The sequence below is a fragment of the Astatotilapia calliptera genome, chromosome 7 (assembly GCF_900246225.1).
Source record: "Astatotilapia calliptera chromosome 7, fAstCal1.2, whole genome shotgun sequence".
NCBI classification, from domain to species: domain Eukaryota; kingdom Metazoa; phylum Chordata; class Actinopteri; order Cichliformes; family Cichlidae; genus Astatotilapia; species Astatotilapia calliptera.
Genome location: NC_039308.1, coordinates 60,375,252 through 60,396,553, shown reverse-complemented (window position 1 = coordinate 60,396,553; position 21,302 = coordinate 60,375,252). Strand labels below are relative to the sequence as shown.

Sequence of the window (21,302 nt, the reverse complement as noted above, 5' to 3'; positions counted from 1 at the left end):
TTCATCATTCCAAGACGAAACTGCTTTCTTTGTATGACTGTTGAATATGACACAACAACTATTTACTGCTGTCAAGCGAGAATCAAGCACTCAAAAAAACTCTATGTGGTTGTTTGAAATGTGTCTGTTGTTGAAAAAAGGAACTTAGACTAAGTAATATCTCAAGGACTAGTATGAAAAGACAGAATTTTGGAATTCCCTATTGATCACACAGTGTATATTGACAGTACTGTTGTTTGATGCTGCAATACTGCTCTCTGCTGGCAGAAACAGGGAACAAGTATATGACATGAAGTAGCTTTGTGTGAAACTGTAGGGTTTTGTTTTGTTTTTTAACTTTATTTGTTTCATTTGGAAGTTCCTGACATTTCTATTTTCAATACTAACACCTAGGCCAAAAAGTATTTTTTGGATACACAAGTTTTTCTGAATGCTGTTCAATGTTTCGCTTGCATGTTTAATTAGTATTGTTTGCTTTTATCTAACAAAAAACATTTAATTTCTAAGAGTTTTTAATTGTTTTCATCAGATAGTTTAAGGTTGCCATCTGATCCTCTTTGCTCTTTATTCCTTCCAGGTCTGATTTGCTTTGGTGCCAGATCTGCAATTGACAATGAGGGTGAAGAGATGAGCTTGCAGCGAGAAGCCCGGTCCCTGCAGTTCCTGCCACTGGACATTTAGTGATTATTACTACACACAAGACGATGTCCCTGTCTCCCAGATAGCGCTTCTGAGGACCAGGCCTTCACAGCACACATTGTGCACCATGGCAGGAGAGACTCAGCGAATGCATGCAGTCAAAGAGCTGGACACTGAGTCCAAACTGCAGGATGAGGGCACCACGCTGGAGCAGACGAGTGAAAAAACCTCAAAGGAATCTTCAGAGCACTTTTCAAGCACAGGCACTGAGGCCAGAGCCAGTAGCAGAGGGCCCAAAGCTGAAAAAATAGAGAAGAAAAGGGACTGTCCTCAGCAGCGTGAGGCTGTCATACGACCACAGCAAGCAGGGAAGATTGACTTCAGATCACTGCAGAACAGATCAAAGTTCGCCACTGACAGGACTTGGTCGAGTGGCAAAGGCAGTCCCCAGTCTCCAAGTGGAAAGAGCCGCAGCCGAGAGAAAGGGAAGCGGTCAGTAAAGACAGAGCGAGGCAACCCACAGCAGCTGTACAGACCAGGCATTACAAATCCACGCACTGTTGGTATTGCATATCCGCAGCAGAAGGTTTTGCCACCCAAGAAGTTGGAAACCAGTCGTGGCCCAGTTTCGGGCAGCTACAGATTCCACGTTCCCAGTATACCAGAGAGAGAGGCCGAACTACAACAAGAAGAGCTTAGCTACAGCCGCTGTTTCCAAGAGGCTTCCTCTAACCTCACCTCCCAAAGCTTTACCTCACAGACACTGGGCTCCTCAAGTGGAACATCATCTCACCCACACCCACCCCTGTCACAGCAGCAGCAGCCAGCATCCATGGAGAGCAACAGTGCACAGCCTGGCGGCCAACTGATTCTGACTGACTTTCATCTGAGTGGCTCTAATGCATGGGCATCTCCTGAAAGGACTTTCAATGGTGCTAACTTTGGGGTTTCATCGCAGAAATCCACTGCCCTATCAGAAGCAAATAAGGCAAACACATTTGTGCCTGGCCCATTTCAGTATGGATATAATTTAATGGAAGAATCAACCTCTGACTCTTTTCCCTGTGAACAGGACCCACAATCCCAAGACTTCACAAACGCCTCTTTAGGTTCTGTTCATGTGACCCATAACTCGTTTTCTTTCGCACCTGCAGAAGGGCAAAATATTGCTCAGAACAACACTCAGTTCAATAATGAACAGCAACCAGAGGGTCGAAGCACTTATCCTCACAATCCGCAGTCACAGTTTATGCAAGGGGTGGCATCATCCATCCAGTGTCCAAGAAACCTGAGTGAGGACTCAGCCAGCAGTGACAGCTCTGGCTCCAGCTCACAGCAGTCGGAGCAAGGAAAGACTGGGCTGGCCGAGAGCACAGATGCAATTGGTCAGGCAGACAGTAGGGATGCAGCCATCACCTCGGGGAGTAAGAGAAACTGTCACCCCAAAGACACAGCTGCCAACCAAAGAACACTCATTCAAGGAAGTATGCATGCAAGAAATATTTCACAAGTCCCAGGCTCACCAATGCACTTTCCCACCAAAACATATAACAGCATTCCAGTCAATAACATTCGCTCGAGCACAATGGCTTTTGATAAAAACATCAACAGTAATGTTCTAAGTAGGATACCACATTCATGGGAGGGGCCTAATAAGGCATATTCACAAGAGGATCCAAACACAATTCAGTACACTGATATAAATGACAAGTTTCAGTTTCAGAACCAGCCAGCGATTGACCAAAGGCCAAATTCATCTAAAAATAACAGAATGCCCTGGCAGCAGATACGACCCACCCCTGCCATGCCAAACCAAAGTAGAATTGAGTTATCTAGACAAATAAGCAATCAAAAATTGGCTTACATAGTTTCCCCCTCTGACTGGCAGGATGACATAAAATCACATAAACCCAGCTCGTTGAAAACTCCTGGCTCATTTCAGAACAGCAGAACTGGTGATGTCTTTTCAAACCAAAGACAGGAGATTGTTAAAAAAAACAGTAACACAGTCCCAACTTTTAAAGTAGAAACAAGCCACTCACAAGTATGTGAGTCGAAAAATAAGGTAGTATTCTTTGGACTCAATCATTCTCTTCCAGCAGCACCGTCAAGAAACTACAGCTTTCCACCATTACAGGTGCCGCCTATGGGACTGATGATGGTATCGCCTTATGAATCCCCTTTACCATCCCCAGTTCATAATCCTGCATCTAGCAGTACCTGCTCCTCCCACTCCCCAGCATCCACGAGCCCTGTTAACATCAGCTCAGAGGACACGCAGATATCTAAGCCACCACCCTCTCACCCATTCTATCACCAACCACAAGGCAAAACCCAGTTACCCTCAGATCACCTGAGCACTCACTCCCACCAGTTTCATTCCGACGCTCCGCGGAACCTTCCTTTTGTACCAGACAGACCCAAAGACGACATGATGAGCTACCTGCAAAGCAGTAGTCATGTAAAGACAACTATGGATGGAAGCAAAGCTTATGTGGATAGTTTTGGCGTGGAGCACCAGCAGCCTCCCCCGCCATACTCTGCACATCAGCTGTTAGCCAGCTCATTAGCCACAGCAAATCTTGACCAGTTGGATGTGCTCCTGACATGCAAACAGTGTGATCAAAATTTCAACAACCTGGCCTCATTTTTAGGCCATAAGCAATACTGTGCTCATCACACGTTTGCACAAAATGACCTCAAAGAAACGGCAAAGATTGAGGACAGTAGAAAATACCATTCAGATCCAGCAAAAGCAGTGTCGTCCGTGTCAAACGTTTCACTCTCAAGGTGTCCGTCTGATCTTCACTTGTCTTTGTTGGGCCTCAATAAAAATGGCGACCTGATATGTGACAGTGAAATGAAAGGAGACAATAAAGACGATTCAATGAAACTGTTCTCCAGTTCAGTCAACCTCCCCGAGCTGGAAATGGATGCCAAGTTAGACAGTCTAATCACAGAAGCTTTGAACGGACTGGGATATCAGTCAGACAATGCTGAAATAGACAGCAGCTTTATTGATGCATTTGCTGATGATGACCTCACCACTGTCAAAACATCGTCAAACAAACAATCTCTGAAAATGAAAGAATCCCTGGTCTTTGAGAGCAAAAATAAACAAGCAGTTGATGATGTGTCTTTCACACAGGAAAAGTATTTTTATGACTCTGATGTAGAGAGCCCTGAGAAAATCTCTCTGAATCTGGAACAAGATGAGAAAATTAACATAAAAAAAGAAGTCTCTCATAAAAATTCAAGAATTGCCTCCAGGGAGAAGACGTGGGAACAAGGCAGCAAAGTGAAAGAGGCAAAAACTCTGTGCAAGAGCGAGGGCGAAAACACGGGGACACAGAGGTTACTCTTATCCAGCAAGTTTTCGGAACGCTGCGGCGTTAAGAGCTTTCAGGACAACTCCGCACTTCGAGGGTCGGCACCCTCACAGGCCTCCACCTCTCCGACTTCAAGAACTGCAGTGAAAGAGAGCAAGAGGAAAAACACTGGAGGGGGCACCTGGAGCAAAGAACTTATTCACAAAATAGTTCAACAGAAAAATAAGCTCCATAAACTCCACGTCAAAGGTACTAAAAACCTTCAGTTTTCCTTGGTGATGGAGAGACTAACTCCTACGGTGCAGAACACCGCCTTTGGAGAATACGACTATGTCTCAGACTCAGATGATGAATGTGAGCCCGTAAAGATAGCAAGCCAAGGCCGACTGAATCAGAGTAGTCGCTGTAAATATACATACACTAAAGAGTGCAAGTGGCGAGCGAAGAGCGAGAGGGACCAGGCAGCATGGAGGCATGAGTCGAAGGACTGTTTTGAGATGAAAAAAAGCGAAGAGGTTTCTCTCTCGCCCGACAAGCACAGCTCTCACCAGAGGCTCAGGAGGCGGGGTAGCAGATCGTCCACAAGCAGTGAACTCAGCACATCTGTGAGTGTTTCAAGTGATAGTATCAACAGCCCCAAAAGCACTGATCGCACTGACTCAGACTGTGAGAAGAAGACAGACAAAAACAAAGAGTCTCCAGAGCAGAAAACCCATGAAAGGTCTTCCCCTCAGAAGTTATTTAAAGAGTCCAGCACACTTGCACTGACTTTCACAAAATCTGTCAAGAAGTATAACAACAACAAAGCCATTCATTCTGATATCAAAGACAATACAGAGGATCCAAAGAAATGTCACTCAAATCCTGAAGCTGCTGATCTAGCGGCATCCTCACAAAAAGCAAAAGACACAGTAAAGCACTTGGAAAAAAGCAAAATGTCTCATGCAAAATCAAGAGAGAAACCCGTGTCTCACAAAAAAGAACCCAGTACAACGGTTACTTCAGACAGAAATTCCCTACAGAGAGCAGACAATCTTTGCCCTAAAGACGAACCAACACAATGTGGCGGCACAGATAACAAGACATTTAATTCACAGTCCCCCTCTACCAAAGAAACTGATTTCAATATTGACAGAAAAACAAAGGGCAAAAGAAGAGAGGGCTCCCTGGCTGCACAGCCAGAGTTATCAGACACTCCCACGTTTGAAAAACAGAGCGACAGTGTCTGTGCAGTGAAAGAGGCTATCACTTTAGCCAGTGACCTAGTCACGCACAAACCTGGGTCTCTTTGCAGCTCTTTGATGGATGAAGTGTGCCTGTCTCCAACTGAAAGCCAAAGCCCGCTGATACAAAAAGACACACTCCACCTCATGCCTTACCCCCTGGACCAGGAGCAAGGACTCATTAAATCTCCGCTTTCATTTGACACCTCATCAATGTTTGGGGACCTCACAGGCTTTGACGGTGGCCTTTACTCGGAGATGCCGATACAAAAAGAGGGTTTCCATTCAATAGAAAACACATCGGAGAAAAAGGACGACTTTGTGTCATCTTTCTCTCCTTTTCTGGAGCAAAGAGACTGGAATCTCATTGTTAGCCCCGTTCTACCAGATGAGATATCCCAGTACAAAAGCAACTCGGAGAAATCAAATGAAAAGAAGCCAGATTATAATCACGTTCCTTTGTCTCTGCCAGAAAAAATAACTGACTACAGTGCAAATCTCAACAGCTGTGCATCAGAGGATGAGCTGGAGATAAAGAGAATAGTGAACGAGCTCGAGAACCAGCTGCAGACAACAAAGTTGGAAAGGCCACCGATACTGGATCAGCACGTCCCCAAACAGCTGCAAATGAGCAAATTTTCACCTTTACGTCTGGGTGATGAGTCAGAGAGTGAGTGCCCCACTTTGGATGCTAAATGCTCTGTACCGACGATAGATGTACCTGTTTCGATGCCTTCAGAGCCTTTCACTGAACAGGGACTCTCATGGCACGGCACGTTTCAATTTGAGCTAATGGGTGAACATCACAGTCCCCACACTGCAATTCACAATGAATCAGGGGCTCTTGAAATATTTTCAGACAAAGAGGGCCATGCACCAAATTTAATCTCTGCATCCTCACGTATTGAACACCCACAGCTCCACCTTGGTCAAAAAACGGAGGAAAGAAGTGCTGAAGAAGACACTCCTGCGGAAACAAAGGAAGAGATTTTGGAGCAGAAGAGATATACAGAAAATCTCATGAAAAGTCTGGAGGTGATTTCACACTCTATATTCAAGAAAGAACCCCTTATATCAGTAGACAAAACGCCAAATGTCAACTCTCCCCAAAGTCAACAACATGTAGAAACTGAATGTCAGGCAACAGATGCAGTTGAAAGAGAAGATCATGAGGAAAAGGAAGCAATTATGAAAAAGGAGAATATATTATCACCTCCAAATATCAGTGAGAGGAAGGATGAAATTGAATTCATTCTGGATGAGTCAGAGTCATCTCTCTCCAGCAAGGCTGACCCCAGAGTCAATGGCAGCCAGCCAAATTCATCGCAGCCAAGTGAGGCCACAGAAAACAAGGATTACAAGGCACAGAGTAAAGTCGCATCAGAGCAGGATATCTCCAAGAGTAGCACTTTAACCGAGACTGCTCACTGCTCAAGTGTGGTGACACATGAGCCACGTGTGGATGAGGAATCTTGCGGGAACTGTAATGCAGAGGACAATGTCGATCAGCTGTTTAAAAACAGTAGTGTCAGCCGAGAGTATTCACCCACGGGTGAGGAAGCGGAGGCGGTGAAGGGAATTACGGGTCACTCTGGTGTTCATCTGTTATCACCAGCTCAGGCTGAGCCCAGTTCAGATATTAGTGAGAAAATGGCAGATGTGACGAAGGCAGCAGCGGAGCGACAATCAGCTGGTAGCCATGGTAATCGTGACGACAACAGCTCATTGCATGCTGACGAATTAAAAGTGGAGCGGTCAGAAAGTAAAACTGTTAAAATAACTGTTGAAACATCAAGCCAAGATCATTTAATAGGCCTGTCGACACAGACGTACAGTGAAACTGATATGTCCGTAGAGATTGTCACCACAGACAAGCCCTGCAGTCCGTTACTGGTGGAAACCAAAACAGAAAGCTCTAGATGCTGCTCGCCCTTCCATGACACCCAATCCATAGAGGGACAAAGCAATCTGTTGATCATTTCACAGTCTGATGGCATCATTAACGGTGATTCCTGCAAAATGACTCCATTTAATGACTCATTAAAAACTGAGACAGGTCTCATCTTTGAGTCTGCTCAGAAACGAGAAGAGATTTTAAATGTTCAGGACATCAAAGAGCAGCTTCCCATTGATTTCATGGCAAGTCAGCATAACTCACCGTGCAGAGATGAAGTGGAAGAAAGTCACTGCGTCTATTTAACGACTGCTCCATCAGTCAGTCCTCTATTATCAAGCTCTAATCAAATGCCTATGCGGAAATGTAACACAGAAGAGGATTCGTGTAAGTCAAACAATACATGCGACAATAAATTTATTGATCAAGACTCCATTCAAAATACAAAATCCCCAAGAAGCAAAGGCAAAAACAAAAATTCAAACAGTGAGGAGCTAAACACAACCGTGGAGATGGAGTACTCTTTAATAAGTCCGCCTGACCTGCACTTGGGAATGATAGAGTGTAAAATCCCCAGATCTGAAACCACCATCTCCTCTCCACTTCCAGCAACCGTTATGGCAGAACCACCAGTGGTATCAGAGAGCCTTGGAAAAAGAGATTTAATGTACGACTTCAAGCTCAGCCCACTCAACTATAACAGCATCTCAGATGAACCTCCACAACTAAACCAGTACGATTACATACCAGTCTCACCAGCCAGTCAGCCTAAAGAGAATGCAGATACCGTGCTGAGACCCAGTGATGACTCTGAATCATGTGATCTGAGTATAAACCCTGCACTGATTTTTAGCAAAACTGAAGCAGACACAGGAGCATCACTGAATTCCAACCCTGCAGCTAAGCTATATTCATCCGATGAACCACTGGTGCTACAGCAGAGTATGAAATTCACATGTTTTTCACTGGGGCTCCCAGCTCAAAGCAAGAGAACAGACTCTACAGCTGGTAATGTAAAGACAAACCTGGAGGTTTGCCATGAGGTGCTCAAACCTGTTGAGAATTTGCATGTGCATGCAGACCTTCTGAGCAAGGCTGAAACAGAAACTTTAGATTCTCACAAAGCTTCTGTTGAGGACAGTAAACTTCTCAAAAAAACCTTTTCAGATGGTCCGCCCACTCCTAAGCCACTCATCATCTGTGAAAGTGAACAAATGCTGATTCCATCAGACCCTTCAGAGAAGCGACCAACAATAGACACTGGCCAGTGTTCAACAACGCAAATACACAAAGATGTGACGCAAAAAAAGACACAGAGCAGCGCTCAGCAGGGCAAAGTGCTCTGCGAAATTTGCTTCATGTGTTTCAGGACTGTGCCAGGGTTAAAGAGGCATAAAGCAATGAAGCATTTGGTCAAAGCTGAAAAACACACTGGCCCGCAGAGTGCAGCATCAAGCCATCAGGGGAGTGCGCTTATTTATGAAGCATCACAAACTACAGAGAAAAAACATAAAGATGATTCACAGACCTGTTACCCAACAAAAATAGATGGCCTGCCTGAGATAAGTAGTGCTCTCATATCTAAAGCGGCAGACACCGAATCCATCCTGGAGGAAATGGCAAGTGAGACAAGTGCAGTGGCAGTAGATGAAATAGGCTATCAAAGCCCAATGCTGTCAGTAAAAGCAAAGAAGAACAACAAAGCTAGAAAGAACAAGAACAGTGAGGTAAACAGAAAGCCTAACCATCTCTCTGATGAGCTTCTGAATATATTAAAAACAGATATACTTCAAGCTATAACTCCCGAATTCAAAAGCAGTGCAGAGCGCAGCCAATCTTCTGAGGAACAGGAGAAAACCAGTGAAAGAACTGAGGAATTCCCTCACTGTGCTGCTTCAGAGCCTGCTTTTGACAACACAGCCCGATCTCCAACAAAAGAGACAAATGTACTTAATGAAACTGTGGAGATCAATCAAATTGCTGATGCAGAAGAAACAAAATGTACGAGTATCACAGAGATGGCAAATTTGGAAGTGTGTACGGATAATAATGTGGAAAGTACTATAACTGTAGAAAAGGAGGTTATCAGAGAATGTGATGAAACCAGAAGGACTCTGCTCCCTGTGGAAGACATGTGTGAACTGAAAGGTTCAGAAGATAGCCTTGCCCAGGAGATTCTTAGAAACGTGGCAGGCGAAATAAAATGTGAGAAAAACAGTAGCCCTGCAGACAAAGTACATCCTCTCTCCTGTTTGAACTCCACAGCTCTCAGCCCTCCAAGTATAAGTCCTGATCTGAAGGCCCTACTTGACGATGACACCACATTCTCACAGCTCTTCCCCAGAGATGATGAGGCAAAAAGGAAGAAGTGCCAAAGGGTGTACAGCAAAAGAAACAAAAGGCAGAAGCTATCGCCCCGTTCAAATGTGACTGCTGACTTCCTTCCTCCTGAAACATTCGTGCAAAGTAAAGATCAATTCGCGGAAAACCAGGCTGAACAGACTTTTAATGACAATCACGCAAAGCACTGTGAATATGAGACAATTTCTCTTGATGATGCCATCATGTTGAATATGTGCCACAACAGCACAATAAAGGCAGATGTCACACCGCTGGCAGATGTTAAACAGAGGGATCAGGGGGATGCTGTTCATGACAACATTAAAGAGCTCCGCAGCAGCCTCTTGAAACCTCTCGAAAGCACAATTGATGAATCTTCAATTGAATGGAGCGGTCCCGCTGCCTTCACCAGCTTTGATACCAGCTCATCTGTGACCTCTGACCCCAAATCTTGTAAACCAGAAGTAGCATCCACCCCGTACACTGTGGAGCCAGAGGGCGTTCAAACCTTCCACAGCATTGACATCCAAAACATGAACACCACGTTTCAGCTTCCAGAAATCCAGTTCTTTGATTCTAATAAAGATATCTCAGTAGCTCCTCCAGCAATCGCAACTGTTGATGTGGAGAATAGAGATGATGAAAAGTCCAACAAAGTGGCAGAGCGGCGAGGCAGGAAACGGCAAGATGGCGGAATGAAAGTCAAAGATAAACAATACAAGTGCAAAGTGTGTTTCACTTGGTTCCTTACCCTGGGTGAGCTGAACTTTCACAAACTCTCCCACAACCCCTCTCCACCTCCAACCTGCTACATGTGTGTCCAGCGTAAATTCAGCTCCAGGGAACAACTAAGAGACCATCTGAGGGAGAAGCATGCAAAAAACAAGACAGGTATTTGGACCTGTGGAATGTGTTTGAAGGAGATATCAGATGTGTGGATGTACAATGAACACTTACGGGAGCATGCCACACAGTTTGCCAGGAGGGGTCAGACTCAAGGATCCATGCTAGGCATTTCGGGCAGCTTCATGCAAGAGACAGCAGTGAAGAACTTCATCTCCTCAATAATGCAACATCGCCCCAGCAAGGTGAGCAGAGAGGCCAGCAAAGTTAATAAAGAACAGGAAAAAGCTGTTTCTGCAGACAGCACAATGGTAGAGGGTGCTGAGGCAAAGCTTCACAAATGTAAAAGCGCCAGCGGAGCTGGTGGGAAGAACGCCTTAACCCCACTTGAAGTCCTCCACAAAACAGAGACACCTAAAAGCGTGGAGATGCATCCCAACTGCAAAGACCCCTCAAGAGACTGCCACCACTGCGGAAAACAATTCCCCAAACCATTCAAACTCCAGAGACATTTAGTGGTTCACAATTTGGAAAGGATTTTCCTGTGCCACAAATGCCCCGTCTCTTATCAGGAGGCCCAGGAGCTTAAAGATCATCTGAAGAGAGCTCACGAGGAGGTGGATGAGCTGGATTCGAAGCACACCACCCTCTACACCTGTGAGCTCTGCGCTGATGTCATGCACGTGATTAAAAAATCCTTCATCTGCAGCACCTGTAACTACACCTTCTCCAAGAAAGAGCAGTTTGATCGTCACATGGAAAAGCACCTGTCAGGGGGAAACAAAATTTTCAAATTCCGAGGCGTCTTCAGACCCGTCAGAGTGTCTGCATCCAAAGAAGATGAATGTGTTTCGCCTACAAGTAAAAAGAGGAGAATTCTCCCTGACAGTCTGCAAGAAAACAGCTCAGACAGTGGCATTGCTAGCGTAAGCTCACTGCACTTAAATCAAAACTCTGACACACAGTCTTCCAAACCCCCTGTGTCCATGGCAGACGACTCCACACAGACCATCAAAAATGAATACCACAGTGACACAAACAATACAAGTGTGAAGACTGAGGACATTGCTGAGGACTACTCTGAACTGCTTGTAAAGTTGGAAAAATGCATTCATATGGATTCTCCTGAGTCTGCTACACCCAAGAAGGAGGAAATTGACCCGACTCCCTCGCCTCATCTTGATAAAGAGGGTAATGAAATATCAATTCCTGAAGCATGCGACGTGAAAGAGGAGAATGAGTCGATCCACATTAGAGCAGAAACAACCTGTTGGTCAGCATCTAAAGAGAGTAGTGGTGCGGGGGAGGAGACTGTTAAAGCTGAGGAAGGTTCTGTTCAAGGTGACGCTACAGAAACGGAAGAAAAAACTGATTCACCTCCTCCTAGTGACAACTCTGTAGTCAGCTTAATAGAAAATCAAATCAGTTTAAAGACACCTGAGTCTGCAAAGGATGAATCAGCTGTCGATGTGATGGACCAGCAGGGGGATGAGGAGCAGTGGCATCAGATGTCCAACTCTTCTAGTAATAGCAGCAAACAACAGATCTTATCTCATGGTGCTGAGCAGGAATATGACAGTCAGAATAAAGAGAAGGCTGCCCTTGAGAAGTCAATTGACAACACCAAAAGTAGTCCAAAGACCACAGAGTCAACACCAGGCCTTCACTCCAAGGTTTCCCCCAATGCCTCAGCTTCAAATGAGGATAAGGAACCGCTGAGGCGACAGAAGAAGAGAAAGGACACGAAATCCCCTCATAGCCTGCAAAGGGTTTCCTCTCCAGTCACACAAGAAAATTTTGGCGTTGATTCTAGACCCAAGAAGAAATTTTGCCCCAGCAAGTGTGCAAATCCGTCTCTGCAGAGAAAGTCAGATGGACTGAATGAGTACCCTGTGCTGTCCTCAGTACGGGATGATGTCGTTAGCAACAAAATCATTTCCAAGTGCAAGACTGTAAGTTTGGGCTTGCAGTCGAAACGAAGTCTGCTTGATAGCTGTACGCAAAAGAAGGCTGAGTTTGTGAGCCCTCAGAACGGGGACTATAAAACCAAAAAGGGAACTCTGGGGAGAGCTTTGCATTCTCAGATATCGAAAGTTTCTTCAGTTCCCATGAACAATTCTTTGAAATCTCGACCAAAGATAGGGGTAAGGTCGATGGAGACCCATTCCTACCGGACAGCAGAGTCACAGAACCACCTCCTCAGCCAGCTGTTTGGCCAAAAACTCACTAGCTTTAAGATTCCTTTAAGGAAGGACACATCAGAATCTATTAACTAAGGGTTGGGGAGGGGGGGGATCTGTGAATAATAGACTGTAAATGTTCACAGGTATAAATGTTTAAGACAATTCATTATGGTGAATGAGATTGCACAGCTATTTTCTGTGAAATGCTTTAAATCTTTAAATACTTACATAGTCACTTTATTTCTTCTTTGTACATGTGTTTTTATTACATAAATGTGAGGATGAATGGCAGATATGAATATTGGGTCAGAAATTAAATATGCTAGTTGGAGAAATCATTGAACTTTTTTTAAGAGAATATATTTCATTTACCTAAAGGAGAGAAAAAAGAATACTTGAAAATACAGTAAAATATTTTGTTTTTAGAAATGCATGTTCATGTTGCATTCATAAAATAATTTTTTTAATGTTTTCTACTAAAGGACCAAATGACATCAGAACTGACATGGACTATTGTCTGTGCACCTTTCATAAATACTTCCTACATAGTCATTTTGTATTTTTTTTTTTTTTACATTACTGTACTGCATTGACATTCATCGTATTAGCCTTTGTATAAACATTACGTGGTGCTACATTGTGTTTTTTTATTGTAATGTGAATGCCAATGTCCTCAGAAGGGAACATGAGATCTGTAGCAGATGCAGTTACAAACGTACATCAGACTGTTTTTACTGGCTCTCTGTATTTTATTAATACTGTGTAAACCATCCAAGTAAATCACATGTAGGCTGACAGAAAACAAAATTAGGAAAAGCTTCCATTGTATAAACTCAGGTGCATACAAGGACATCAAAGTCCCAAGACCTGTATTTGGAGTTCTTCCCATGCACTGAAAATACCACACACAAATTACAAACTCAATCTGTAACTCCAAGTGTTTAATTCTAATAGTATTTACTAGGACAACAAAGGTGCTTTATCTTGTTTATACTGTATGTATCTTACATTGTATTATATTGTAGGTAGATGAATGTGTGGTGTAAAAGTTTTATTTTAAAAATGTGCAAAATGAATACGAATGAGAAGAAAGGGAAATGCAGTGTCTCTTGCAAGTTGTAAAGTGGCTCACCAAGTGCCTGTTTTATAGTTGGTTATTAAAGATCTGTACAGGTCTCTCCTTGCTCTTTTCTTCTTTTGTTCATGACATGTTTTGCAAATGTTCCTACTTCCATCCCTGCGGACTGCAGCTGTCACCGCTTGCTTCAAACACTGGAAGCAGTGGAAGGTGCGTGTGCCTGGAGGCAAAAACAGGTGCACACACAACAAACTCTGACGCCATATTTTTGTCTTCAAATCAGCACTTCGCTGAGCTCACTTTTCATCAGAGAGACGAGCATAAATGTATCTTTACTACAGGGAAATATTCAGCAAGAAGACAGTTGCATTTATCCAACCATATGTTGTTGGTCTCCGTGAGCACTGGCAAGCAGGCAGCGAGGAGCTCCCGCTTGTTTCATGCTTCCGTCATGCTGCTCTACCACCACGTGTAAAATGGCTTCTGTTCCTACATGAACACTTTTCATCATCACATAGGAATAAAAAGCCATATTACACAGTGGCATACACACAGAGAATACAAGGAGGGGGGTCCTCGCATTTTTCCCCGTATTACCTGAGGGGAAAAAGCAAGAAGAAAAGAGGATAGTCAGAAAAATCAAGTCTTTCTTTGGTTGAAGCTCAGGATTTGGTTCTTGAGGAAAAAAATAAATAAAAGATTAAAAAACAGTATTCAATAATAACAGTTGGCTGACTGAAGTGGATGTCTGCATTACAAGATGACATTTAACAGCAATCATCAGCACACTGTAAAGGACGGTTTAAACTATTAGTCTGTGTTCAATTCGATTCAATTCAATTTTATTTATATAGCGCCAAATCACAACAAAAGTCGCCTCAAGGCGCTTCTGTGTTGAGGATATAAGCAGATTTCCACATATGTGGCTCCTTTTTCTTCAAAATCAAAGATCTCACTTGTGGTACGAACACACTGGTGTTTTCTGTAAACACTGTAAGCAGCCATCGGCCCATGTGTTGATTCAGAGGGAGTGTGGAGGAAACAGAGCCACCGTGTTGTTGAAATAACTTCTCCAATTATATTTGTGTGAATGCTGGTTTGGCAGCAGACGCAAACACCATATTTTTGGACTCACTGATGACAACTGAAAATAAAGCAGGCATAACTGGGAGGGAATTATAGGCCTCGGTCCCTGTCAGCCTCTCTCAAGGAGAAGCAGCGATTCAGACTGCATGAATGTGTGCCGGCACGTGTGCTATATCCTGACCTTTGTTACCGTACCCAAAATAAGCACTTTAAAGATAGAAAATCAAGATTGTTTCCTTGAAGCAGTCGAGGAGATGTCATGAAGGCTGAGTGCTGAAATGAAAACTCTTACAAAAATCAAGCAGTGTTCAGAAGCATCCCAGTTATATCATCCTGCGTATAGACCCTAGAGTCTAATGCTTGTGAGGCTTTTCCAATACTCCTAAACATTTTAGATACACATTGCATAATCAGAAATGGTCTAACGTTAGCAGTGATGTAAAATGAAGGATTTGGCATTTAAATTATTTTTGGACCTAGGTATTAGCAGGTTTTGGTTATGAAGTAATGAAACCCATCATAAATGTCACTGCATCAGTGGAAAGTCATTTTTAATCCTTCAGTCAATAATTAATAAGACTCTAGTTTGCCTTTTCAGTGTCAAAAAGTGAAGACTGTCTCCCCTGATGTTTATCCTCAGCTGTCTATCTATGTATTTAAAACCCAATCGTCAATCTTTCGCTCAGCATTTGTTAAATACTTCCAGATAACCCACAGAATAACTTGCTGTTTAATATTTAATGATGTATAGCAATGACTCGGTTGGATTACTAAAGCAGCTCACTGAAGCATAAAATATTTTGTGGTTTTTGTAGAGCTGCTTTTTTCTTATTCTAAACAATAATTAAATTCCCACCCATTAGTAGATCCACAGCAAAAAATAAATGAAAAACCTTCGTGGGAGGATGGATGACCATCTGTTGATGCATGTGTGTGTGTGTGTAGTAAAAGAATGCCACTGACTCATTGGCAGACGTATCAAGATTAATTAAAAAAGAAAAGAGCTGCTGAGGATCACAATGTGCTTTGGTTTAGCCTCAAAGATTAATCATTTAAAATGCTTAAATATTGAAAGACCTTGATTGTCACAGTAAATATAGGGTGCGTGGTTCATGAAGATTTTAACAGTATTCAAAAACAACACAGTTCTCAGTGTAACTGTTATGAAGTGAAATCTAGTTACAGATCTAATTAATGCATGATCTGGACTGGGAGTAAATTTATTGCACTGCAGGAATCCTTGCAACTCAGGGACTCAGGCATGAGTGTGGTGCCTGAAGGCTGCATCACTGATGACTTCAGTGACGTCTAAGCCATCAAATTGTGTCAGTGAAATGCCTGTGTGGTGATTAACATGTCAAACAGAGCAATTATAATAGAAGCAAAATTACAGTTACATGTTGCTTTGTACGTACAAAGTTTGCCATTTAACAATCTCAGGCTCAAATTAAAATTTTTGTTGCTAATGCACAACCAAGTCCTGCAGTGGTACTTCTGAGTAAAAAAAACTCATAAAATATGTATGTGGGGTAATCAGGTTGTTAGTTTTTAACTGTTGCAAATCGGCAACGCCTGCCTCGAGAGGGTTAAGTGTTTACATTTCAGATTTATTATCCTTCTGAGCTCCACTGGTAATTTATACGCTAATTAGTGGTTGATGTTTTGTCCTTGACTGCATCTGGATTTTACCTGAATGTCATGCTGAGCTTGGTCCCCCCCCCACCCCCCCCACCCCCCCACACACACACACACAGTCTTGTTGTTGTTGATTAAGACAGAATTAGAGACCTCAGCAGATTGTGTCACAGTTTAGCCCACAAAGTGTCACACATAGTATGAGCCCCACACACCCTACTGCCATGCATCCTTTTATCATCTGATCTATAAGGAAATTCTCCAGAGGCACAGTCATGCAGGAGCATGACAGGAACGCTTTGCACTTTGAAGTAGAGTGACATTATCAGTAAGTACGGTCTTGAAATAGCATCTCCTCTCACTCCATATCTGAGTCTCCCACCCCTGCCTCATCTGATCTCCGACTTTCTTTCCTCCATTTTTTTCTCTGCCGCCACCCTCATTTTCCTGCTCTTCCTTTTCTCTCGCTTTTCTGCTCTCTTCATCATCAATTTCCAATTCAGTGTCTCACCCCCCCTCTCCCCTTCCTCATTTTTGCCTCTGCCTCTCCCCATTTTCTCCTTTCACCCTTTATCTTAGTCATTCACCTGATTTTTCATACATTCCTCTGTTTTTTACATTTCACCCCATCTCTTTGCAGCTTCCACATTTTTTTCCATCTATCCCAGCTGCCTGCACACCTTTCCACCCACTCTTCTTCCTTGTTTTTTCCTTCCTTTCTATCTCCCTCTCATTCTATCCCACTCTCTCGCCTCACCCTTTGCTCCCTCCTCCCTTAGGTTAGTGTTGGCAGCCTCGCGGGGAGGTCATGAGATCAGGGGCAGATAGAGATGGGCTACTGGTCAGCAGTAATGACACACAGGCTGAGGGGCCACTCAGGTCGCCCGTGTTGGGAATTTTCACTTTCAGCCATCATGGAGAGATAAATGGATAGGCGGGAATTCGCTGCATGAAAGGGAGGGAATGACTGAGCATCCCTCCCGGCACACACAGGAGGGAGATCGTGATGAATTTCCATGGGGATTGTATCTGAAATCATTTTTGTTCAGCAGGAAGAAGGTGTACAAATAACTCAATGCAGGCACTTTGCCTTGATGTAAACAAAAAGGGAAGAGAAATCTTTGAAGTCAAATGATCAGTCAGATTTTTCCTGACAGACATCAAAACAATCTCTATCCAATTTCTTTTTTTAAACAGGAGCGAGAAATCTATGCAAGGAATCTCCCACAACACTGGAACCTGAAATAGAAGTCAAATGAACTAGGGCAGCAACAACATCAACATGAATTATGGAGCAAATGAGCAGATAAAAATATATCTCAGTGGGTAAAAGGTAATATAGGAAAATGAAACATTAAAGTGATGCCAGGCACACTTCAGATTTCCTAATTAATGGCCTCTCACCATGAAGTCTTGGCCGCTTACTGCCAACAGAGGCTTTATCAACTCAAACATTTGTCATTGCAGTCAGAGCCAGAGAGGAAACAGGCTGCACACAATAGCTAAAAGTACCTGTTTGATGTTCCAGGTTTACAGAAATAAATGGGGTTGCACTGTAGGGGCTATGCAAACAAAAGCCTGTCGATGTGTGTCTGCAGCCACTGGAAAGCTGCAGCCAACAGCAGGTGTCTCCAGAGCAGCTGGCCTCAGCAAACAAACACACAGCTCATGTTAAAGAAAGTTTAATGCAGACAGACATCATAATGAGTTTAGTTGAATTTTGTATAATTTTCTCATTTCTATTTATACCTCTTTTATACTGATTCATTCTTTAAGCTGTTGACAGACTTGAGAAAAATCCAGCAGATAATTGGTGCTGGGTCAGAGTTAAACAACAAGAAATAAACACCTGCGTCGTGATATATACATTTCAAAATTGGCTTACATTAAGAGCGACCCATTGTTGCATACAAGGCTGGACCTGACGGCCAGTAGGGTTTCCTCACGTACCTCCAAGACATTCTTCACCCTCGTTCCCTTTCTCCCGTGCTAAAACCTTCATCCCTTCCCCCCTCCTCTACCTCCACAGCGTGCTCTCCCAGCTTTGCCCCTGCTGTTTCTGTGGATATCACAGAGAATCTGAAGGATCTATTCTGACATTTGATGTGGCACAAAATTGGATTTCCACTGTGATTCTCTCCCCAAGCGCCTCGTGGAGTGTAATCCACGCTGTGACTAATTGAGTGACATGCCAACAGCCTGAGAGTGTAAATGGATGGTTGCTGGTGATATGTGTCTGTGACCTGTTCTTTTTTTCTTTTTTTTCCAAAGGCCGGTGAGTTAATTAGACAGAAAACAGAAATAACACACACAACCTCTAAATCTAAAGCAGAGGCTCTGGTGCTGAATTCTCCAACACAAAGACACATTTTGTGCTTTGTCAGTGTCATCTTGTGTCGTTGCCTATTGAATGTGACCCTGCATTGTTGTCTGGCTGCCTGTGACATTTATAACTAATATCTGCCACAGAAAAAATCAAATTCCCTTGTATAATAAACAACATACTCTATAAACTGGCTTAATTTGTGTGATGGGTAGCAATGACATTCGCCTTGTGGATCAGAGAAGCTGTAATCTAAAGTGGGAGACAGAGGTGTCAGTGACAGATGTTACAGGATGACTCACCACTGCTATGTCACCTGTATGACCACCAGCATCCCAGAAGGCATTGCTTTAACCTGGCAAATCCCTGATGCAGACAGAGGAAGAGCTCTATAACAATGACGCAACAGACAAAAGAGCATTTCCCCCCCGCCCCGTGTAGATAAGTTATCCTTGCACAAAATCCCTACACTCTAATCTCAAATCTCTGTCATGCCCTCTGCTCTGGGGATCCTGCATCTGATTTGGATTTGAATAATTGAAGCCGCTTTTCTCCTCCGGAGACTGGATACAGCAGTTTCCTCTTCATTAAAAACTTTCCACTAATGCGCGCGGGTGCGTGTGTGTGTGAGTGCACCCCTTACACGAGCACTCTCCTTTCACACCCCCGCTAAAATATACACACCCACACAAATTCACACGGAATTAGACCGGGATGGAGATGTGTACACTGAGTGCACGCACTCGTTCACTGTGACACGTTGTGAAAACATGATAATTACTTTGAACAAGTGAGTTGCTGGCAGCAGTCTAAAGCATAATGGCAGGCAGCACGCAACAAAAGACACTAATGAATGAACTCATAGATGGATGCTAATGTGGCATACGTACCTGAATGAGGATCATCCACCAGACTCTCCCTGCTTTTCTTCTCAGTTCTCACCCCTTTCCTCCCTCTTTGTGGATGTTGTTATGGCTGGTAGTCTTGTACTGGAGAACAGAGTCTTCACCCTTTCGAGTCGGGGACCGGGGCTCAGCTGCAGAGACTGACATCATCCCTTTCAGAGAGGAGGTTTTCCCCTCCCGCTATCTGCACCCTCTGTGTGTGTGTGTGTGTGTGTGTGTGTGTGTGTATGTGTGTTTCATGGCTCTCCCTATCCCTCTCTTTCTCTCTCTCTCACACACACACACCCTAACTCAGCCGCTCGCTCTGTACAGTAGTATACTCCTCCTATCTCTCCCTCCCCATGCTTCTCTTTTTTATCTTTTCTCATCTATTTTTTACTTCCTAAAATTGCTGCTATTTTTCAAAGCCACCACAGGTGAGTAACACAAAACTGTACAGTAACATGTGCTCAAGTAAGACCATACCAGTAACAGCACCTTGGACTTGTGCTGCATATTGCTCCTCGTAGGTGTGTGAATCTGCCGTCACAGAAGGAACCCATCCACAAGGAGTTTTACATTAGAGATTTTATTAATAGATGTGATTGCCTGCAGGTCTTTCACAGTTAGCTTCACCTCTTCTTCTATCACCCCCTGCATCTGCTTTCCATTCCCGTTATAGACCGAGGGCTGAAGGTGTACATCAAGGCTGAAGCTTAATGGGCAGCCCACTTTCACCTATCCAATTCTTTCACATCAGCAGAAAATGAAAATGGAAAGGAGCTAAGCACAGGAAGCCTTTTTGAGTCTATTGAGATGGATGCCTGCTGTGGTGCCTGTGATGGTGGAGATCGGTGTTGCTGTCCATGGTGCTGATTACTCCTGAAGGAGACATCACTAAGGACAGCAGTGACCCTGCAGACCCACAGAAAATAGCCTTCAACGGAGCAAGGAGGAAAAACCTCTTTCAGCCACTGCAGAAACCTTAATAAATGCACATGCACGGACTCACACACGCAGACACACACAGATAAGGGTGCATGTGTACACAGCAACAAACACACACACACATATAGAGACTTAAATCTACCTCCCAGCCTCCTCCTCTGTCTCCCGCGGGCATTTCTCTGCGTCTCAACTCATTTAGGCTTACATTCATCATTGTAAGGTAACTGTGGCAGGTGGGATTAAAATGGATTAGCCCTATTAAAGAAATGTGTGGTGCATATTACACCCCAAGCCACACACACATATTGTCCTCAGAGCCACATGCATTTTACTGCAGGCACAGCGCTGTGCTCAGACATGTAGAAGAGTATACTGAAAATACATGAACGTGTGAGTATACGAACCTGCACAGTCTCGTAAAGGTAAAAAAAACCAAAAAACCAGAGGGATAAAGATAAAAGGGCTGGCAAAGCAACTTGATGAGGACATTCACAGGAAGGAGAGGTATAGCTGCTGTGTATATTGTTGCTTTTCTGCCACTCACACAGTGGACTCCTTTTTGTTGTCTTAACTCTCGTCTCAAGAGGTAGCTTTTAGAATCTCGCCTCCTTGTTTCCATAGTGACACTTTCCCTCCTTTGTGCGAGAGAGTATGTGTGTGTATTTCAGAGACACACAGAGAGGAGAAAGACAGGCGTAGGGAGGGAGAGAGGAGGGGGATGACAGCAAGATAACTTGGTTCACTTACATTTATTCACAACAAAAAAAAGTCCACACAGCCAGTTTTGTACATCAGGGAGAGTTTCCTTTGTTGATGTTTTATCAGCCAACTTTTGACTAGTTGCTTTGCAACGGCTCAACCAAATTATAACTGTTGTTACTTTACGTGTGAGACCAA

At 43.7% G+C, this 21,302-nt stretch overlaps 1 protein-coding gene across 6 annotated transcripts in view; it reads left to right on the top strand.

Moving 5' to 3' along the window:
- LOC113026980 (zinc finger protein 469-like) overlaps positions 1-12,874 on the top strand; it is a 227,278-nt gene extending 214,404 nt beyond the window's left edge. For all 6 annotated transcript variants that reach the window (XM_026176333.1, XM_026176331.1, XM_026176329.1 and 3 more), the window contains one exon: positions 578-12,874. In XM_026176333.1, coding sequence (XP_026032118.1) covers positions 767-12,544 — 11,778 coding nt within the window. In that variant the 5' untranslated portion in view covers positions 578-766 and the 3' untranslated portion in view covers positions 12,545-12,874. The remainder of the gene's footprint in view (positions 1-577) is intronic.
- Positions 12,875-21,302: the final 8,428 nt, after the last annotated feature.